Source organism: Carassius auratus, unplaced genomic scaffold (assembly GCF_003368295.1).
Source record: "Carassius auratus strain Wakin unplaced genomic scaffold, ASM336829v1 scaf_tig00215723, whole genome shotgun sequence".
Taxonomy (NCBI): Eukaryota; Metazoa; Chordata; class Actinopteri; order Cypriniformes; family Cyprinidae; genus Carassius; species Carassius auratus.
In genome coordinates, this window is record NW_020528212.1 from 92,041 (window position 1) to 111,525 (window position 19,485).

The window sequence follows — 19,485 nt, forward strand, 5'->3', positions numbered from 1 at the left end:
ATCTGTGGTTTTCCTCTCACTTGCTAAGTTAAGACAGGATTTCCTGGTCTCAGACACTTCATTTCATGCTTTCGCTATTAAGAGAAAATAAATCCTTTTCACAAACAACACCAAAGGAGACTTTGCATCTATCATCCATCTCAGGCATTACTGGCATCATTGCTCATGGCTTGCTTCACAATGCTTCTGCTTCAGCTGTTGATAAGTCTCTTGCTGATCAGCCTTTCTCATGGTGGTAAGTTCTCCTCATTCTGTCTGTACAGGTTGTCTTTCTGTGGATCCTTTCAACTTTTTAATTAGTTTGACAGTTAGTAACCCAGCAAATCATCCAGGGAGGGAGTTCATTGTTATTTTTTGCAGTTGTTTATTAATTATTATTATTATTTGTAATATCTTTCTTTCTTTCTTTAGCCCTATTTCTACTAACACTGAAGCTGTTTTGATGGTGTTGAATGTGATGTGGTTAGACTTCCATGTTCATTTACAAATAATTAAGTGTGTTAAAGCTATCAGAGTTTGCAAAGTGTTCTTTCTGATTTTATTTGACAAGTGATCTTCATTTCTAAAGCCAGAGACCATTAACTTTTTATTTGTCAAAGTTGTGACTTTTGAAATGTTATTACGGTGTGGTAAGTGTTAGTCTCTGGACAGAATCTACAGCACATGTAGACAGTGTGTCAAGTAGTTTTCACACTTACAACGCCCAAATGTTAAAGACACTGAAGTATGTTTCCCTACTGTACATAGGGTGAGAATATATGAATGAGATCATTTCATGTATGAAAGCTTTTTAAGAAACTCAATATTGATTTTTTTGCATGTTGTTTTGAATGGTTTGAAGGTATTCTGCAAGGGTGGATGCTTACTAGCAGGTCTGGCAAAATAATAGCAACAAATCACATGACTGGTCATTAATGTTTTTTATGGTTCAGGATCAGCTATGTACAGGGATGGATTGGTAGTGAAAAACAGCCCTGGAATTTATCCCAAATAGTCCTACTACTATCTCACAATATTACAGCAATTCTGTCGCATTTATGCCAGATAACATCACAAAACTTATCATGACCCGGCTGACAAAAACAATAGAAACCATCACAGAAATTCTAATTATTTCCACTACAAATCATCAACTTTTCACCATTAAGACCATTCAATGACATGTGGGTCCCAATGGGTTAAATACAGGTTCCATGGTTACTTGTGGGCATGGGCTTTGGCTGGGTGAAATCAGCGGGTCCAATGTAGGTTTTGTAGTATGAGTCCCACATAGGAAGCCCATATGAGCTGATTACATGGGCCCCATAAGGGACAGGCATGGGCCAAGTGGGCATGGGTTTGATCTGGGAACATATATGGGTCTTGAATGGTATATTTATGGTCCAAGTGGGCATGGGTTTGAACTGGGAATGCATATATGGGTCCTGCATGGCATATTTATGGGCTGAGTGGGGATGGCCGGTTGGGTTTGATCTGGGAATGCATATATGGGTCCTGCAAATATGTAACTTCCCAAAAAACATCGAAATAGGTCAAAGTTAATGCTGTGTTGAATTATGCTGATTAGTGGACTCTCAGAAAGGTTGCAGGCTGGATCCTGGGTGCAAACTCACTTTAGACCCATTTGGGCAGGTGGGGCACAGATGGGTCTGACATGAATTACCCAACTAAGACCCATGCAGTACCCTTACAGGTCCCACTTTTAGTACGTCTGGGCTTCCACGGCTTGCCCCAATGTGGATCCCGGGTGCAAGCCCATAATGGGGCCCACATTACCCCAACAAATAAACATTTCATTTGCATTGTTTGTAAATTTTCAACAAATAAATGTACAGAGGTCCTCTATTTTATTACAGAATATTCTCAAAACATCATAAGAGGACAGTTAAAAAGGGCTTATTAAAAATAAATAAATAAATAATTATTCCAAATGGTAACATGAAATAACTGGGTAACTGCAGGATTTTTTAAATAAAATGTAAGAGCTTTTAAGACCTGCACTTCATATTTCAGCCTTTAAACTATTTTTTTTAAGAAAAGGGAAGTATAAATGAATATATTTATTTAAACAATGAGGCTGTAATTAGACAGTTATTATATTAAAATACATAAATATATCTTAGTGTCTTAATTGTTTAGATTTTTATAATGCATTAGCTTTCTGTTGAAGCACTGGTTCACATTTAAAAATATGTAACAATAGAAGCAGATGGGCTTATTGAAAAAGCTAATTCGTTCTCTGCCAGCAATTTTCACTTTCGAAACTGCAGAAATATAGCAGTTTCCCCAGGAATGGTGGTACAAATCAGCGCGCCTGAAGTTTATTCAGTGAAATCATATTAAAATTCAGCATTCTGAAGTTTAATCTGCATACTAATCTATACTGCTATTTTTGTCTTTCTGTACCCAAATTTAAGACCTCTAATAATTATGACTTTATGTATAATTTGAGAGTTTACATGGCCTTAAATTGAAACAATTTAACCAAAGACTTTTTAAGGACCCGCGGAAACCCTAAAAGCATAGTTCAGTGCAAACAGTTCTGTCATGCATTTGGCAAAATTTTTTTGCTGACACTGCATTTTAGCTTTGAATTTGAGACAAGTGCAACTCTGGCGTCCCCATGTTTGTACGTATGATGTGATGACTATTTAAATAACATATTTCCAACCAATCCAAACATATAAGTATCCCCTTGAACTTAATAAAAAGATAATCTGTTTAACATCTTGACTGGACAATGCTGTTTTCATGGTCAGTTTTTAATTTATTATTTGCTAATGGTAGTGAATTTTTACATCGGCGTGCACATCCTACTACGCTGAAATTAATACAGGGAGCGGCTGGTAGGAGATTGTATTACCATTACAAACTGAAAGCAATCTTTACGTCACTTATATTTCATATATTTTAAAATTGATTATCTGCTATGCTCAAGGCATACATGAAACATGTCATGAGACATGTCTGAGAATGGCTCCACCTTCAGCACGGCTCTTTCATTCTTGCAGAATAAGAGTCAGTACGAGTGCGTCACTGCACTGAAAAAAAGTGATTTTGGAGAGTTGTAAATATAATCTGTGGAAACCATATAAAATGTACATGATTATTGCAGCCAGCCAACAAATTCTAAAGTAATGGGTAAATTCTACATATGCTACCCATTCATCAACAGTAAGAACCATCACATAGAAAAATGCAGTAAAATATACCCCCAAACCGTGAGGTTTTTTTTGCTTTAAATTGCGCATGCGTCAGCCCGCGTTTTTGATTGAGTGTGGACTCATATAAACACTGAAGCAGTGTTAAAAGTAACACTGAAGCAGAGTTGAAGTTAATGAGATAATTAAGAAATTAATTGGGTCATGATTGACCATTATTGAAGACATCTGATGTTAACAAGCAGACTCACCAAACTAGAAAATCACAATTTGTGTGTTACCATTATAGTGGTCCAGCATTTTTTGGCATAATATGACATGTTTTTAAAAGTTAGTTCTACATAAAGAAAGAATTATTATGTTTAGAAACACAGACATCAAGAATCAGCGTGAGCATCACAACACAAAAATAATTTTTTTAAGTAAGTAGCTGTTGAATATATACATAAATGTGAGGTATTGTTACCCAATTTATGCAAGCATTTAATAGCTTTTTACTTCAGATAGTTTATAATCAATATATGGGATTAAATCTACCCCACCAAAGTCGATGCAAATTGTTACCTCACATTTATTGGGTAAATTCTATAGATTAGTTTTTACAGTGTGTAATGTCTGAAACCACCACTCTGTTAATTAGCATAATAGTTGAATCAGATGTTGCGACTTGCAAGTGACCCCTTTTAAATTATTTCTAGGTTATAGTATTGTATGAATATTGTCCCAATGATAAATGCACTGCAAATAGTTCTGTCTCCTTGGATAAAAGTGGAAATAAAAATTAATAATAGACTGAACAGTTCCATGATAATATGTCTGTAACATTTACAACTTAAATTTATGAAATAAATTAGAAATAACGTTTAAATTTATGAATGTAAGCATGTGTAGCCAACTCAGTTCAAATGAAAAGAATGAAATAGAAAAGAGAGAAGGTAGAATCAGTGAACATTATACAATCGCTCAGCCTTTTCGAACTTCTTTTTGCCACGAAACGAAGAATATATCGTATATAAGGGCCTTTACTGTACAAAAGAGCATATTTTTGTAGGGATAGATAGATTGATTCCCTCAAATTACTACAAATATCACTGAAACAAAATACAGTTTATTCATTTAATAAAAATGTTATGCTTATTGTGTTCTGTCTGTTTTTACTGCCAGTGATCAGAAGTGGGACTCCTAAGGAATGAGGAATACATCATTTATTTATTTTTTATTCCACTGCCCTGTCTCATGATTTTATCTCATTCTGTTCTGTAGACGAATGTCCTCTTCAGCTCGACCCACAGAGAGCTGTTGTGAGATACGGCGGTTCTGTTGAAGTTACCTGTAACAATTCAGTCGCCCATAAAGGGATGGGATGGGAAGCCAGTGAGGGAGGAGTGCCTATGACCAAAAAACTGAATCTGATCACATGGAGAGTGATAAACCTGACAGAATGGGACATAAATCCATACTGCTACATAAACCTAAAATATAAAATAGGTGATAGTAGTCAGTGTCTAGTAAAGCTCCCAGTCACTGTTTACAGTGAGTTTCTCAGTTACTGATATTTTTCCTGTTCATTCTCAGAAATATCTAACAAATGTACATTCATCACAGCAGATCTTAGAGTGTGTAAATCTTCCTCCACAGAGACTCCAGACAGTGTGTCCATCAGCACTGTGAATCACAGAGGACCAATGAAAGAGGGACAGCAGTATGAGCTCCAGTGTGACGTTCATGATGTGGCTCCTGTTCAGTATCTCACTGTCAAATGGTACAAAAATCAGACTCTGCTGAATCAAACCACCTTCAGTGACACCATCGAGACTCCAGAGAATAAAACTGTCACACTCCTGATCCGTCCAGACAGAGATGATGATGGAGCTCAATACTGGTGTGAAGCAGAGCTGGATCTGGGAGCAGAAGGACCTCAACCTCCCCCTAAAAATTCATCAAAACCTCTCAGCATTACTGTATATTGTTAGTGTACAAAATATTGTTTAATGGCTCCACACATGTGAAGAAACAACAACAACAAAAATCTCTCAGAATGCCAACCATTAAATATGTTGTTCTAATCTTTCTCTGTTCTTCTTTTCCAGATGCTCCAATAATTCAGTTTTGTAGAGACTGGTCACCATTGACAGGGACCTCATTGGATTCATATCCTTTAAATTTATATTCTGTTGAAGGTAACCCTCATCCAAACATCTCCTGGAGACACAAATCATCACCTGTCCGTTCCTCTATGCCTCTTACCAGATATGATTCTGGCCTATATGAAATCATTGCCAGGAATGACCTGAATAATGTCAGTTGTTTCATGAACATAACAGTCGAGTGTAAGTGTCTGAGTTTTTCAGGAACTTCTGCATTAAAACCTGATGTTTTGTCTCTGATTGTGTCTTTAAGTTGATTGTTTTCCCCCCAAAATAGATCCTCCAGAACTGAACTGCAACAAGAGCTATGAAGTAAAAGAAAAAACACCCTTCAAACTTCCTTGCAAAGCCGATGGATTACCAAAGCCTGAATATTTCCTCTACAAAAATGGGAAAATTATCCAGCATGACTTTTATCCCAATTGGAATGATAGTGGCTTGTATCAATTAACTGCACATAACAAACACGGAACTAGTAATTCTACATTCACCATCAAGATCCTACGTAAGAGACAAATGCTCTACAATCTATATTTCTCTAACCTTTGGCAATGAATTAACAAAGACAATTTATGTCTTTTCCTTTTTTTTTCTTTTTTTAATACATTTTAAATTAGTTTGACATAAGGGTGTGTGATATGGTTATTTTTGATCGCGGACGATAAAAATCCACGATCTGGTTTTGAGGAAATATCGTAATATCATGCTACAGCGCACATTATCAGCTGCAGTTCTGGCGCCTCCGTCATCTGTACAACGCCACATACATTCACAGCAGTGTTACCTCAGCGGTGATTATTGACAAGAGTTGTCTTTTGCGCTAAAACTGTCAAAACACACAAAGTTTACATGTAGACTCAGTTGGTTATATCTAAAATGAAAGTATGCCGTTGAGAGAAAAAAATTATATATGCCTGTATATCAGATGCGTGCAGGTCTTAAAGGGACAGTAGGCCTAATAAACATGCAGCCTACTGTCATTGCTGTCAAAGAATAGATCACACCAAAATTTAATTTCTGTCATTATTTACTCACTGTCACGTTGTCCCAAACCTGTATTCATTTCTTTCTTGTGCTGAACACAAAATAAGATTTTTATTTTAAAGAATGTGGGTAACCAAACAGTTGCTGGTCCACATTGAATATGATAGTAGCAAAAAATACTCTGGAAGTCAGTGTGGACCGGCAACTGTTTGGTTTTCCACGTTCCTCAAAATAGCATTATGATCAGAAGAAGAAAGTAACTCATTCAGGTTTAAAACCACTTTGAGTGAATAAATGGTGATATAAAAATAAAACACTATGACAGAATTGACAGACAGCTGACAGAAGTTTGATTTTTGGGTGAACTATTTCATGTAAATAAAACAAGAAAACCCAAAGAGAAAAATCCCTCACTGCTCTTGACTGAAGAAATGTACAGTTGCTTTAGGAATCATATATAATTTATATAGTGTTTTATTTTTAGATTTGTTCATTGAATTTCTTGAATGCTCCTGCTAAATACACCTATTGTATCTGAAAATTTGTTTTATTTGTATATTATGTATAGTTGTAATGTGTATCTGTCATTCTTTTATCTTTGTTATTTAAAAATAAGAACAAAGATTTTTATCTTTGGCCCAAATATCTGTTTTTTTTTTTTTTTTTTTACCTTGAAAGGCTTTGTCTTTATAATCTGGAAATTAGTTTGGCTGTAATGCTCAGACAACTTGCAAATAATTTAAAACCAACATGAGATTCCATGTCAAGACTCAAGGAACAGCATCCCTGCTATTGAAACGCTAGGCTGTATGGGAGGCTCAAGCTCCAATCGTCATAGACTAACTTACCCACCGGAGTGTGGAACTCTAAGAGTGAAGGTCTCAGCATAATGACTCCCTAAGTGAGATGAGTCCTAGCTACACTCAGTCCCAAAGGCAGTTAGTGAAGCTTACAACTTACAACTCATATTACTGCTTAAGCAGAGCTCTGGGGAGTGGAGGCTTCTGTAGGACGACTCTCTAAAATGACAGCAAACCTAACAACACACAACCTTGGTAGGGGAGCTCTTAAGAGTGGAGGTTTCAGCTTGACGACTACCAAAAATGATAGGAGACCTAGTTACACTCAGTGCCCGAGGTAGTTAGTGAGGCTCAAAGAAAGCACCTACAAAAACATTACAATGCAAATGGCGGACCTCTGAAGAGCAGAGGCTTCAGCAGGACGACTCTCTTAAATGAGAGAAAGCCAACAATAGTCAGCTCTAGTAGAGAAACTCTTAAGAGTGGAGACCTCAGCAAGACGACTCTCTAGAACGATAGCATAACAACTCCCTAAAGTGAGAGGAGAACCAGCACTCAATGCCCAAGGCTGCTAGTGAAAATCTCTCAGAATGCCACCCATTAAATATGTTGTTCTTATCTTTATCTGTTCTTCTTTTCCAGATGCTCCAATAATTCAGTTTTGTAGAGACTGGTCACCATTGACAGGGACCTCATTGGATTCATATCCTTTAAATTTATATTCTGTTGAGGGTAACCCTCATCCAGACATCTCCTGGAGACACAAATCATCACCTGTCAATTCCTCTATGTTTCTTACCAGATATGATTCTGGCCTATATGAAATCATTGCCAGGAATGACCTGAATAATGTCAGTTGTTTCATGAACATAACAGTTGAGTGTAAGTGTCTGAGTTTTTCAGGAACTTCTGCATTAAAACCTGATGTTTTGTCTCTGATTGTGTCTTTAAGTTGATTGTTTTCCCCCCAAATAGATCCTCCAGAACTGAACTGCAACAAGAGCTATGAAGTAAAAGAAAAAACACTCTTCAAACTTCCTTGCTTAGCCGATGGATTACCAAAGCCTGAATATTTCCTCTACAAAAATGGGAAAATTATCCAGCATGACTTTTATCCCAATTGGAATGATAGTGGCTTGTATCAATTAACTGCACATAACCAACACGGAACTAGTAATTCTACATTCACCATCAAGATCCTACGTAAGAGACAAATGCTCTACAATCTATATTTATTTAAAAACCTTTGGCAATGAATTAACAAAAAAACAGCTTCTGTCTTAAAAAAATAAATACAAATTTTTAAATTAGTTTGACAGCTAGAATCCAACAAATCATCTAGGGAGGGAGTTCATAGTTATTTTTGCAGTTCTGTTTATTTCTTTTGTTTTTTTGAGAAGCAAGCAAAGGGTTAAATCCAAAGTATCTGAGCAAGAATCAAAACAGGGGAAGACAGGCAAGGCTGGGCTAAGAACGCTGACAATGGCTAAGCAGAATAGCTACACCAGAAGTGTAATAGCCTACCAGCTATACAATACTCTGCGTTTAGTGGGCTAAAGTCCAAAACTAAAGTAGCTTGAGCTGATTGGCTGCAGATGTGTGATCAGGTGAGAGTTTCATTAGGGGAGTGGCTGATGGGAAATGTAGTTTGAGGTCATACGTAACAGTCTGTGTGTTGTGAGCGTCAGTAGTGGTCAAGTGTAAGAGTGTCCATGTGGTGGCTAGTGACCTCTGGTGGTGCCTGGACAGAAGAGCAGGCACAGAAATCCTAACAATATAGATGTGGTAACTACGGTGTTTTGAATGGTTTGAAGGTATTCTGCAAGGGAATGTAGGTGGACTGTAGGTTAGGGGAACAAAATACCAAAGCCGCCATGCTGAGGGTTAAGTGCCCAGGTAACAGTTACATGTCAAGACTCAAGGAACAGCATCCCTGCTAGTGAAACGCTAGGCTTTGCGGGGAGGCTCAAGCTCCAATCATCATAGACTTACCCACCGGAGTGTGGAACTCTAAGAGTGAAGGTCTCAGCATAATGACTTCCTAAAGTGAGATGAGACCTAGCTACACTCAGTGCCAAAGGCAGTTACTGAGGCTCAAAAAGAAAGAGCTTACAACTCATATTACTGCTTTAGCAGAGCTCTGGGGAGTGGAGGCTTCTGTAGGACTACTCTCTAAAATCAGAGCAAACCTAACAACACACAACCTTGGTAGGGAAGCTCTTAAGAGTGGAGGTCTCAGCATGATGACATCCTAAAATGATAGGAGACCTAGTTACACTCAGTGCCCGAGGAAGTTAGTGAGGCTCAAAGAAAGCACCTACAAAATCATTTCACTGCCAATGACGGACCTCTGGGGAGCGGAGGCTTCAGCAGGACGACTCTCTTAAATGAGAGAAAGCCAACAATAATCAGCTCTAGTAGAGAAACTCTTAAGAGTGGAGGCTTCAGCATGACGACTCTATGGAGCGAGAGGAGACCTGATCACACTCTAGACTGCTGGCGAGACTACGTTCTAAAATACTGTCTAAGTGGAGCTCTAAAGAGCGGAGGATTCAGCAGAATAGCTCTCTTTAGCAAGAGGAAGCCTAACAACACTCAATCCTAGTTTAGGAGCTCTTAAGAGTGGAGGTCTCAGCATAATGACTTCCTAAAGTGAGAGGAGAACCAGCTGCACTCAAAGCCCAAGGCCGTTAGTGAAAATCTCAGAATGCCACCCATTAAATATGTTGTTCTAATCTTTATCTGTTCTTCTTTTCCAGATGCTCCAATAATTCAGTTTTGTAGAGACTGGTCACCATTGACAGGGACCTCATTGGATTCGTATCCTTTAAATGTATATTCTGTTGAGGGTAACCCTCATCCAGACATCTCCTGGAGACACAAATCATCACCTGTCCGTTCCTCTATGCCTCTTACCAGATATGATTCTGGCCTATATGAAATCATTGCCAGGAATGACCTGAATAATGTCAGTTGTTTCATGAACATAACAGTTGAGTGTAAGTGTCTGAGTTTTTCAGGAACTTCTGCATTAAAACCTGATGTTTTGTCTCTGATTGTGTCTTTAAGTTGATTGTTTTCCCCCCAAATAGATCCTCCAGAACTGAACTGCAACAAGAGCTATGAAGTAAAAGAAAAAACACCCTTCAAACTTCCTTGCATAGTCGATGGATTACCAAAGCCTGAATATTTCCTCTACAAAAATGGAAAAATTATCCAGCATGACTTTTATCCCAATTGGAATGATAGTGGCTTGTATCAATTAACTGCACATAACCAACACGGAACTAGTAATTCTACATTCACCATCAAGATCCTACGTAAGAGACAAATGCTCTACAATCTATATTTATTTAACAACCTTTGGCAATGAATTAACAAAAAAACAGCTTCTGTTTTAAAAATATAAATACAAATTTTTAAATTAGTTTGACAGCTAGAATCCAACAAATCATCTAGGGAGGGAGTTCATAGTTATTTTTGCAGTTCTGTTTATTTCTTTTGTTTTTTTGAGAAGCAAGCAAAGGGTTAAATCCAAAGTATCCGAGCAAGAATCAAAACAGGGGAAGACAGGCAAGGCTGGGCTAAGAACACTGACAATGGCTAAGCAGAATAGCTACACCAGAAGTGTAATAGCCTACCAGCTATACAATACTCTGCGTTTAGTGGGCTAAAGTCCAAAACTAAAGTAGCTTGAGTTGATTGGCTGCAGATGTGTGATCAGGTGAGAGTTTCATTAGGGGAGTGGCTGATGGGAAATGTAGTTTGAGGTCATACGTAACAGTCTGTGTGTTGTGAGCGTCAGTAGTGGTCAAGTGTAAGAGTGTCCATGTGGTGGCTAGTGACCTCTGGTGGTACCCGGACAGAAGAGCAGGCACAGAAATCCTAACAATATAGATGTGGTAACTACGGTGTTTTGAATGGTTTGAAGGTATTCTGCAAGGGAATGTAGGTGGACTGTAGGTTAGGGGAACAAAATACCAAAGCCGCCATGCTGAGGGTTTAGTGCCCAGGTAACAGTTACATGTCAAGACTCAAGGAACAGCATCCCTGCTAGTGAAACGCTAGGCTTTGCGGGGAGGCTCAAGCTCCAATCATCATAGACTTACCCACCGGATTGTGGAACTCTAAGAGTGAAGGTCTCAGCATAATGACTTCCTAAAGTGAGAGGAGAACTAGCTGCACTCAATGCCCAAGGCCGTTAGTGAAAATCTCTCAGAATGCCAACAAATAAATATGTTGTTCTTATCTTTCTCTGTTCTTCTTTTCCAGATGCTCCAATAATTCAGTTTTGTAGAGACTGGTCACCATTGACAGGGACCTCATTGGATTCATATCCTTTAAATTTATATTCTGTTGAGGGTAACCCTCATCCAGACATCTCCTGGAGACACAAATCATCACCTGTCAATTCCTCTATGCCTCTTACCAGATATGATTCTGGCCTATATGAAATCATTGCCAGGAATGACCTGAATAATGTCAGTTGTTTCATGAACATAACAGTTGAGTGTAAGTGTCTGAGTTTTTCAGGGAACTTCTGCATTAAAACCTGATGTTTTGTCTCTGATTGTGTCTTTAAGTTGATTGTTTTTCCCCCAAAATAGATCCTCCAGAACTGAACTGCAACAAGAGCTATGAAGTAAGAAATAAAACACTCTTCAAACTTCCTTGCATAGTCGATGGATTACCAAAGCCTGAATATTTCCTCTACAAAAATGGGAAAATTATCCAGCATGACTTTTATCCCAATTGGAATGATAGTGGCTTGTATCAATTAACTGCACATAACAAACACGGAACTAGTAATTCTACATTCACCATCAAGATCCTACGTAAGAAACAAATGCTCTACAATCTATATTTATTTAACAACCTTTGGCAATGAATTAACAAAAAACAGCTTCTGTCTTAAAAAAATAAATACAAATTTTTAAATTAGTTTGACAGCTAGAATCCAACAAATCATCTAGGGAGGGAGTTCATAGTTATTTGTGCAGTTCTGTTTATTTCTTTTGTTTTTTTTGAGAAGCAAGCAAAGGGTTAAATCCAAAGTATCTGAGCAAGAATCAAAACAGGGGAAGACAGGCAAGGCTGGGCTAAGAACGCTGACAATGGCTAAGCAGAATAGCTACACCAGAAGTGTAATAGCCTACCAGCTATACAATACTCTGCGTTGAGTGGGCTAAAGTCCAAAACTAAAGTAGCTTGAGTTGATTGGCTGCAGATGTGTGATCAGGTGAGAGTTTCATTAGGGGAGTGGCTGATGGGAAATGTAGTTTGAGGTCATACGTAACAGTCTGTGTGTTGTGAGCGTCAGTAGTGGTCAAGTGTAAGAGTGTCCATGTGGTGGCTAGTGACCTCTGGTGGTGCCTGGACAGAAGAGCAGGCACAGAAATCCTAACAATATAGATGTGGTAACTACGGTGTTTTGAATGGTTTGAAGGTATTCTGCAAGGGAATGTAGGTGGACTGTAGGTTAGGGGAACAAAATACCAAAGCCGCCATGCTGAGGGTTAAGTGCCCAGGTAACAGTTACATGTCAAGACTCAAGGAACAGCATCCCTGCTAGTGAAACGCTAGGCTTTGCGGGGAGGCTCAAGCTCCAATCATCATAGACTTACCCACCGGAGTGTGGAACTCTAAGAGTGAAGGTCTCAGCATAATGACTTCCTAAAGTGAGATGAGACCTAGCTACACTCAGAGCCAAAGGCAGTTACTGAGGCTCAAAAAGAAAGAGCTTACAACTCATATTACTGCTTTAGCAGAGCTCTGGGGAGTGGAGGCTTCTGTAGGACTACTCTCTAAAATCAGAGCAAACCTAACAACACACAACCTTGGTAGGGGAGCTCTTAAGAGTGGAGGTCTCAGCTTGACGACTACCAAAAATGATAGGAGACCTAGTTACACTCAATGCCAGAGGAAGTTAGTGAGGCTCAAAGAAAGCACCTACAAAATCATTTCACTGCAAATGACAGACCTCTGGGGAGCGGAGGCTTCAGCAGGACGACTCTCTTAAATGAGAGAAAGCCAACAATAATCAGCTCTAGTAGAGAAACTCTTAAGAGTGGAGGCTTCAGCATGACGACTCTATGGAGCGAGAGGAGACCTGATCACACTCTAGACTGCTGGCGAGACTACGTTCTAAAATACTGTCTAAGTGGAGCTCTAAGAGCGGAGGATTCAGCAGAATAGCTCTCTTTAGCAAGAGGAAGCCTAACAACACTCAATCCTAGTTTAGGAGCTCTTAAGAGTGGAGGTCTCAGCATAATGACTTCCTAAAGTGAGAGGAGAACCAGCTGCACTAAAAAAACCCAAGGCAGTTAGTGAAAATCTCAGAATGCCACCCATTAAATATGTTGTTCTAATCTTTATCTGTTCTTCTTTTCCAGATGCTCCAATAATTCAGTTTTGTAGAGACTGGTCACCATTGACAGGGACCTCATTGGATTCGTATCCTTTAAATGTATATTCTGTTGAGGGTAACCCTCGTCCAAACATCTCCTGGAGACACAAATCATCACCTGTCCGTTCCTCTATGCCTCTTACCAGATATGATTCTGGCCTATATGAAATCATTGCCAGGAATGACCTGAATAATGTCAGTTGTTTCATGAACATAACAGTTGAGTGTAAGTGTCTGAGTTTTTCAGGAACTTCTGCATTAAAACCTGATGTTTTGTCTCTGATTGTGTCTTTAAGTTGATTGTTTTCCCCCCAAATAGATCCTCCAGAACTGAACTGCAACAAGAGCTATGAAGTAAAAGAAAAAACACCCTTCAAACTTCCTTGCATAGTCGATGGATTACCAAAGCCTGAATATTTCCTCTACAAAAATGGAAAAATTATCCAGCATGACTTTTATCCCAACTGGAATGATAGTGGCTTGTATCAATTAACTGCACATAACCAACACGGAACTAGTAATTCTACATTCACCATCAAGATCCTACGTAAGAGACAAATGCTCTACAATCTATATTTATTTAACAACCTTTGGCAATGAATTAACAAAAAAACAGCTTCTGTTTTAAAAATATAAATACAAATTTTTAAATTAGTTTGACAGCTAGAATCCAACAAATCATCTAGGGAGGGAGTTCATAGTTATTTTTGCAGTTCTGTTTATTTCTTTTGTTTTTTTGAGAAGCAAGCAAAGGGTTAAATCCAAAGTATCCGAGCAAGAATCAAAACAGGGGAAGACAGGCAAGGCTGGGCTAAGAACACTGACAATGGCTAAGCAGAATAGCTACACCAGAAGTGTAATAGCCTACCAGCTATACAATACTCTGCGTTTAGTGGGCTAAAGTCCAAAACTAAAGTAGCTTGAGTTGATTGGCTGCAGATGTGTGATCAGGTGAGAGTTTCATTAGGGGAGTGGCTGATGGGAATGTAGTTTGAGGTCATACGTAACAGTCTGTGTGTTGTGAGCGTCAGTAGTGGTCAAGTGTAAGAGTGTCCATGTGGTGGCTAGTGACCTCTGGTGGTACCCGGACAGAAGAGCAGGCACAGAAATCCTAACAATATAGATGTGGTAACTACGGTGTTTTGAATGGTTTGAAGGTATTCTGCAAGGGAATGTAGGTGGACTGTAGGTTAGGGGAACAAAATACCAAAGCCGCCATGCTGAGGGTTTAGTGCCCAGGTAACAGTTACATGTCAAGACTCAAGGAACAGCATCCCTGCTAGTGAAACGCTAGGCTTTGCGGGGAGGCTCAAGCTCCAAATATCATAGACTTACCCACCGGATTGTGGAACTCTAAGAGTGGAGGTCTCAGCATAATGACTTCCTAAAGTGAGAGGAGAACTAGCTGCACTCAATGCCCAAGGCCGTTAGTGAAAATCTCTCAGAATGCCAACAAATAAATATGTTGTTCTTATCTTTCTCTGTTCTTCTTTTCCAGATGCTCCAATAATTCAGTTTTGTAGAGACTGGTCACCATTGACAGGGACCTCATTGGATTCATATCCTTTAAATTTATATTCTGTTGAGGGTAACCCTCATCCAGACATCTCCTGGAGACACAAATCATCACCTGTCCGTTCCTCTATGCCTCTTACCAGATATGATTCTGGCCTATATGAAATCATTGCCAGGAATGACCTGAATAATGTCAGTTGTTTCATGAACATAACAGTCGAGTGTAAGTGTCTGAGATTTTCAGGAACTTCTGCATTAAAACCTGATGTTTTGTCTCTGATTGTGTCTTTAAGTTGATTGTTTTTCCCCCAAAATAGATCCTCCAGAACTGAACTGCAACAAGAGCTATGAAGTAAGAAATAAAACACTCTTCAAACTTCCTTGCTTAGCCGATGGATTACCAAAGCCTGAATATTTCCTCTACAAAAATGGGAAAATTATCCAGCATGACTTTTATCCCAATTGGAATGATAGTGGCTTGTATCAATTAACTGCACATAACCAACACGGAACTAGTAATTCTACATTCACCATCAAGATCCTACGTAAGAAACAAATGCTCTACAATCTATATTTATTTAACAACCTTTGGCAATGAATTAACAAAAAAACAGCTTCTGTCTTAAAAAAATAAATACAAATTTTTAAATTAGTTTGACAGCTAGAATCCAACAAATCATCTAGGGAGGGAGTTCATAGTTATTTGTGCAGTTCTGTTTATTTCTTTTGTTTTTTTTGAGAAGCAAGCAAAGGGTTAAATCCAAAGTATCTGAGCAAGAATCAAAACAGGGGAAGACAGGCAAGGCTGGGCTAAGAACACTGACAATGGCTAAGCAGAATAGCTACACCAGAAGTGTAATAGCCTACCAGCTATACAATACTCTGCGTTGAGTGGGCTAAAGTCCAAAACTAAAGTAGCTTGAGTTGATTGGCTGCAGATGTGTGATCAGGTGAGAGTTTCATTAGGGGAGTGGCTGATGGGAAATGTAGTTTGAGGTCATACGTAACAGTCTGTGTGTTGTGAGCGTCAGTAGTGGTCAAGTGTAAGAGTGTCCATGTGGTGGCTAGTGACCTCTGGTGGTGCCTGGACAGAAGAGCAGGCACAGAAATCCTAACAATATAGATGTGGTAACTACGGTGTTTTGAATGGTTTGAAGGTATTCTGCAAGGGAATGTAGGTGGACTGTAGGTTAGGGGAACAAAATACCAAAGCCGCCATGCTGAGGGTTTAGTGCCCAGGTAACAGTTACATGTCAAGACTCAAGGAACAGCATCCCTGCTAGTGAAACGCTAGGCTTTGCGGGGAGGCTCAAGCTCCAATCATCATAGACTTACCCACCGGAGTGTGGAACTCTAAGAGTGAAGGTCTCAGCATAATGACTTCCTAAAGTGAGAGGAGAACTAGCTGCACTCAATGCCCAACGCTGTTAGTGAAAATCTCTCAGAATGCCAACAAATAAATATGTTGTTCTAATCTTTATCTGTTCTTCTTTTCCAGATGCTCCAATAATAAAGTTTTGTAGAGACTGGTCACCATTGACAGGGACCTCATTGGATTCATATCCTTTAAATTTATATTCTGTTGAGGGTAACCCTCATCCAGACATCTCCTGGAGACACAAATCATCACCTGTCAATTCCTCTATGCCTCTTACCAGATATGATTCTGGCCTATATGAAATCATTGCCAGGAATGACCTGAATAATGTCAGTTGTTTCATGAACATAACAGTCGAGTGTAAGTGTCTGAGATTTTCAGGAACTTCTGCATTAAAACCTGATGTTTTGTGTCTCTGATTGTGTCTTTAAGTTGATTGTTTTTCCCACCAAAATAGATCCTCCAGAACTGAACTGCAACAAGAGCTATGAAGTAAAAGAAAAAAACACTCTTCAAACTTCCTTGCATAGCCGATGGATTACCAAAGCCTGAATATTTCCTCTACAAAAATGGGAAAATTATCCAGCATGACTTTATGCCAATTGGAATGATAGTGGCTTGTATCAATTAACTGCACATAACCAACACGGAACTAGTAATTCTACATTCACCATCAAGATCCTACGTAAGAAACAAATGCTCTACAATCTATATTTTTTTAACAACCTTTGGCAATGAATTAACAAAAAAACAACTTCTACTTTAACATAGATGCCCCAGTGTTTTATGACAGCCAAGAGAAATTTGTTATGGAAGAAGGCAGCAATATAACGCTAGAGTGCAACACCACTGGTAACCCTGAACCTGAGGTGTGGTGGAGCTTCAAAAATAGGAACATTTCCACTGGGGGGCGCCACTTTAACATTGAGAGAGCCACGTCTACCAGTGCTGGAGTTTACACATGCAGTGCCACGAATAAATTTGGACGCAATGACAAGACCTTCATAGTGGAGATAAAAGCTTTGGACTGTGAGTCTGAAAACAATACGATATGATATTTAATGATTTTCTTTAATTGCGTGATACATTACTGATTTTTCTTCTTCTGCTTTTTCCTTTTTAGATGTCTTTCCCAACTACATTCTAATTGTTGTAGTGGTATTTGCACTGCTTGCTGTAATCATCATTTTAGTGGTCGTAATATGGAGGAGGAGAAAATCAAGTGGACATTATGAAATAGGCATACTTCAGAAATGCAGCCGTTAAGCAATGGGAGCCTTTAGTGAGTTTTATCTTGTTTTAATAGGTTGAATATGCTTAAAATTGAAAAAAGACAAAATATTGGGAACATCATTGAGGTTACAATAAATAAACACATTCTATAAATGTCTGTGGTGTAACCTGTAAGTTATCTTGTCACATGACAACAAAATGTTTTGCGGTATGTTGGTTATGGTTATTTGCTGTACAGTATCACTCTTAGAAGAACATTTTAAAAACTGTGGGGGTATTCTATAAATTTACATTTACATTTTTGAAACTTTTTGAAAAGGTTCTAATTGGAACCTTCGATTAAAGAGGCAGTAATGACCCTCATCGTTCCTTCTTGAACATTTGTCTAGATAGCAATAACATTTAAAATTATTATTATTAATTTTATACATTACTAATATAATTTGACTAAATAAACAGAACATCATGAGTGTCCATAAACTGTTTAATACATAAATATGTATTGCAAACAAAACAACAAACACATAAAGAAAGAAAGAAAGAAAGAAAGAAAGAAAGAAAGAAAGAAAGAAACTATCAATATCATACATTTATATACATATATATTAATCTAATCCAAAAAAAAAAAAAAGGCAATTGTGGGTGGCATACTGGTGTCGGCATTATGATACATTAAACAGTTTTCAGTGAACGTCAGGGTGTCTCTCAACTTTGAAGCATATTCATTGTTGAGGATGAGAGCTGTGTTCTCATCATCTGTTTCACAGAACTCCTCCTCCCCTTCCATCATTATTTCTAAAGAGACTCTGCATCAAAGGCACTTCCTTTTGTAAACAGCACAGGGTTGGGTGTATGTGGTTCCTAAACAAGGAGAAAATAATATTATACTATAACAATATTTAGTAGTGGAGAGTAGTCATTTATTGTTATTATAATAATAAAAGAAAGATTAAAAAAATAAGTCAGTAACAAACCTATCACAATGTAATCGAGGTGTTGAAAAGAAAGATGAGGCAGTGTAAACTAATAGAGAGGGTGGCAAGTGGTCATTAAAATCTAAATTATGAATGTTTTGGTTGTAAGAATCCCTTAATTATACTTACCTTACTTTACATTTTTATAATAAATATATTATTGTAAATATACAAAATTGTTATCAAAAGTATATGACCTCATTAAAGGGATATTTTGTTGTCATTTACTCTGCCTGATGTTGTTCCAAACCTGTATAACTTTTTCTTCTGCAGAAAACAAAATAAGATATTGTCCATATAATTAAAATAACTGGTGTCCAAAACAACTTGTCAGTGATTTTCAGTGACATTGTTAAAAAAAAATTCTTTCACAGAAAAAAATTAAGTCATAAAGTTTTAAACAACATTATAATAATAGTAATAATAATAATAAAAAAGAAAGAAAGAAAAAATAAAGATAAATAATGTTGCTGATGAAACCTTACACAACACATAGATATGATTCAGATATGTAGAAGTGTTACAGAATTACATAATGGTGTTCCTCAATAATATAAACGTGCCCAACCTGATCATGTCTAAAAGGTGTTTTTCCAACCAGATTCATTTAAAATAATTTGCTTTTGTCACTTGTCATGTTCTGAGCTGAATAAGTAGGCTCCCTGAGCTTTAAAGGTTGAATGTGGTATGGGGAAAATTTAAAGGATGTACGGCTGTAAAATATGAAAACTATTGAACAAAGTCTATTTTTAGGGGTAAGAATTTCACTTCACTCAATTTAACACAGAATAGCTTCTTGTTCATTTATGAATCTAAAACTGAATATTGATTTTTATGATATTTCATTTGTGTTCTAAAATTTGACAACAACATGGTGCACTAAAGAT

The 19,485-nt window shown here is 38.0% G+C and overlaps 2 protein-coding genes across 5 annotated transcripts in view; both read left to right on the forward strand.

The window, feature by feature from the left end:
* Positions 1 to 114: 114 nt before the first annotated feature.
* LOC113095417 (hemicentin-1-like) lies at positions 115 to 18,418 on the forward strand. Of its 4 annotated transcripts, XR_003288338.1 has the most exons (18): positions 115 to 235; positions 4,425 to 4,694; positions 4,800 to 5,129; positions 5,252 to 5,491; positions 5,586 to 5,813; positions 7,735 to 7,974; positions 8,068 to 8,295; positions 9,852 to 10,091; positions 10,185 to 10,412; positions 11,365 to 11,604; positions 11,700 to 11,927; positions 13,485 to 13,724; positions 13,818 to 14,045; positions 14,997 to 15,236; positions 15,331 to 15,558; positions 16,512 to 16,751; positions 16,849 to 17,076; positions 17,163 to 17,418. XR_003288338.1 is itself a non-coding variant. In XM_026260940.1 (17 exons), exons 1-17 carry the CDS (start codon positions 166 to 168, stop codon positions 17,655 to 17,657), a joined length of 3,879 nt encoding a protein of 1,292 aa, XP_026116725.1. In that variant the 5' UTR covers positions 115 to 165; the 3' UTR covers positions 17,658 to 18,418. The 4 variants fall into 4 exon arrangements, 3 of the variants coding, with proteins under 3 accessions (XP_026116725.1, XP_026116727.1, XP_026116726.1); XM_026260940.1 differs by lacking the exons at positions 16,512 to 16,751; positions 16,849 to 17,076 and adding an exon at positions 17,515 to 18,418 and having other exon boundaries at positions 17,163 to 17,420; XM_026260942.1 differs by lacking the exons at positions 13,818 to 14,045; positions 14,997 to 15,236; positions 16,512 to 16,751; positions 16,849 to 17,076 and adding an exon at positions 17,515 to 18,418 and having other exon boundaries at positions 17,163 to 17,420.
* LOC113095427 (cdc42-interacting protein 4 homolog) overlaps positions 18,359 to 19,485 on the forward strand; it is a 28,326-nt gene continuing 27,199 nt past the window's right edge. Inside the window, exon 1 of the mRNA XM_026260954.1 lies at positions 18,359 to 18,453. Within this exon, the coding sequence (XP_026116739.1) occupies positions 18,359 to 18,453 (95 nt within the window). The remainder of the gene's footprint in view (positions 18,454 to 19,485) is intronic.

What these genes read in the sequence shown, in the direction of transcription:
- LOC113095417 (XM_026260940.1), top strand. Translation starts at nt 166, where the DNA reads ATGGCTTGCTTCACAATGCTTCTGCTTCAGCTGTTGATAAGTCTCTTG. An exon ending in GCTCCCAGTCACTGTTTACA is followed by an intron (nt 4,695 to 4,799) that starts GTGAGTTTCTCA and finishes CTTCCTCCACAG; the next exon opens with AGACTCCAGACAGTGTGTCC. An exon ending in CATGAACATAACAGTCGAGT is followed by an intron (nt 5,492 to 5,585) that starts GTAAGTGTCTGA and finishes CCCCCAAAATAG; the next exon opens with ATCCTCCAGAACTGAACTGC.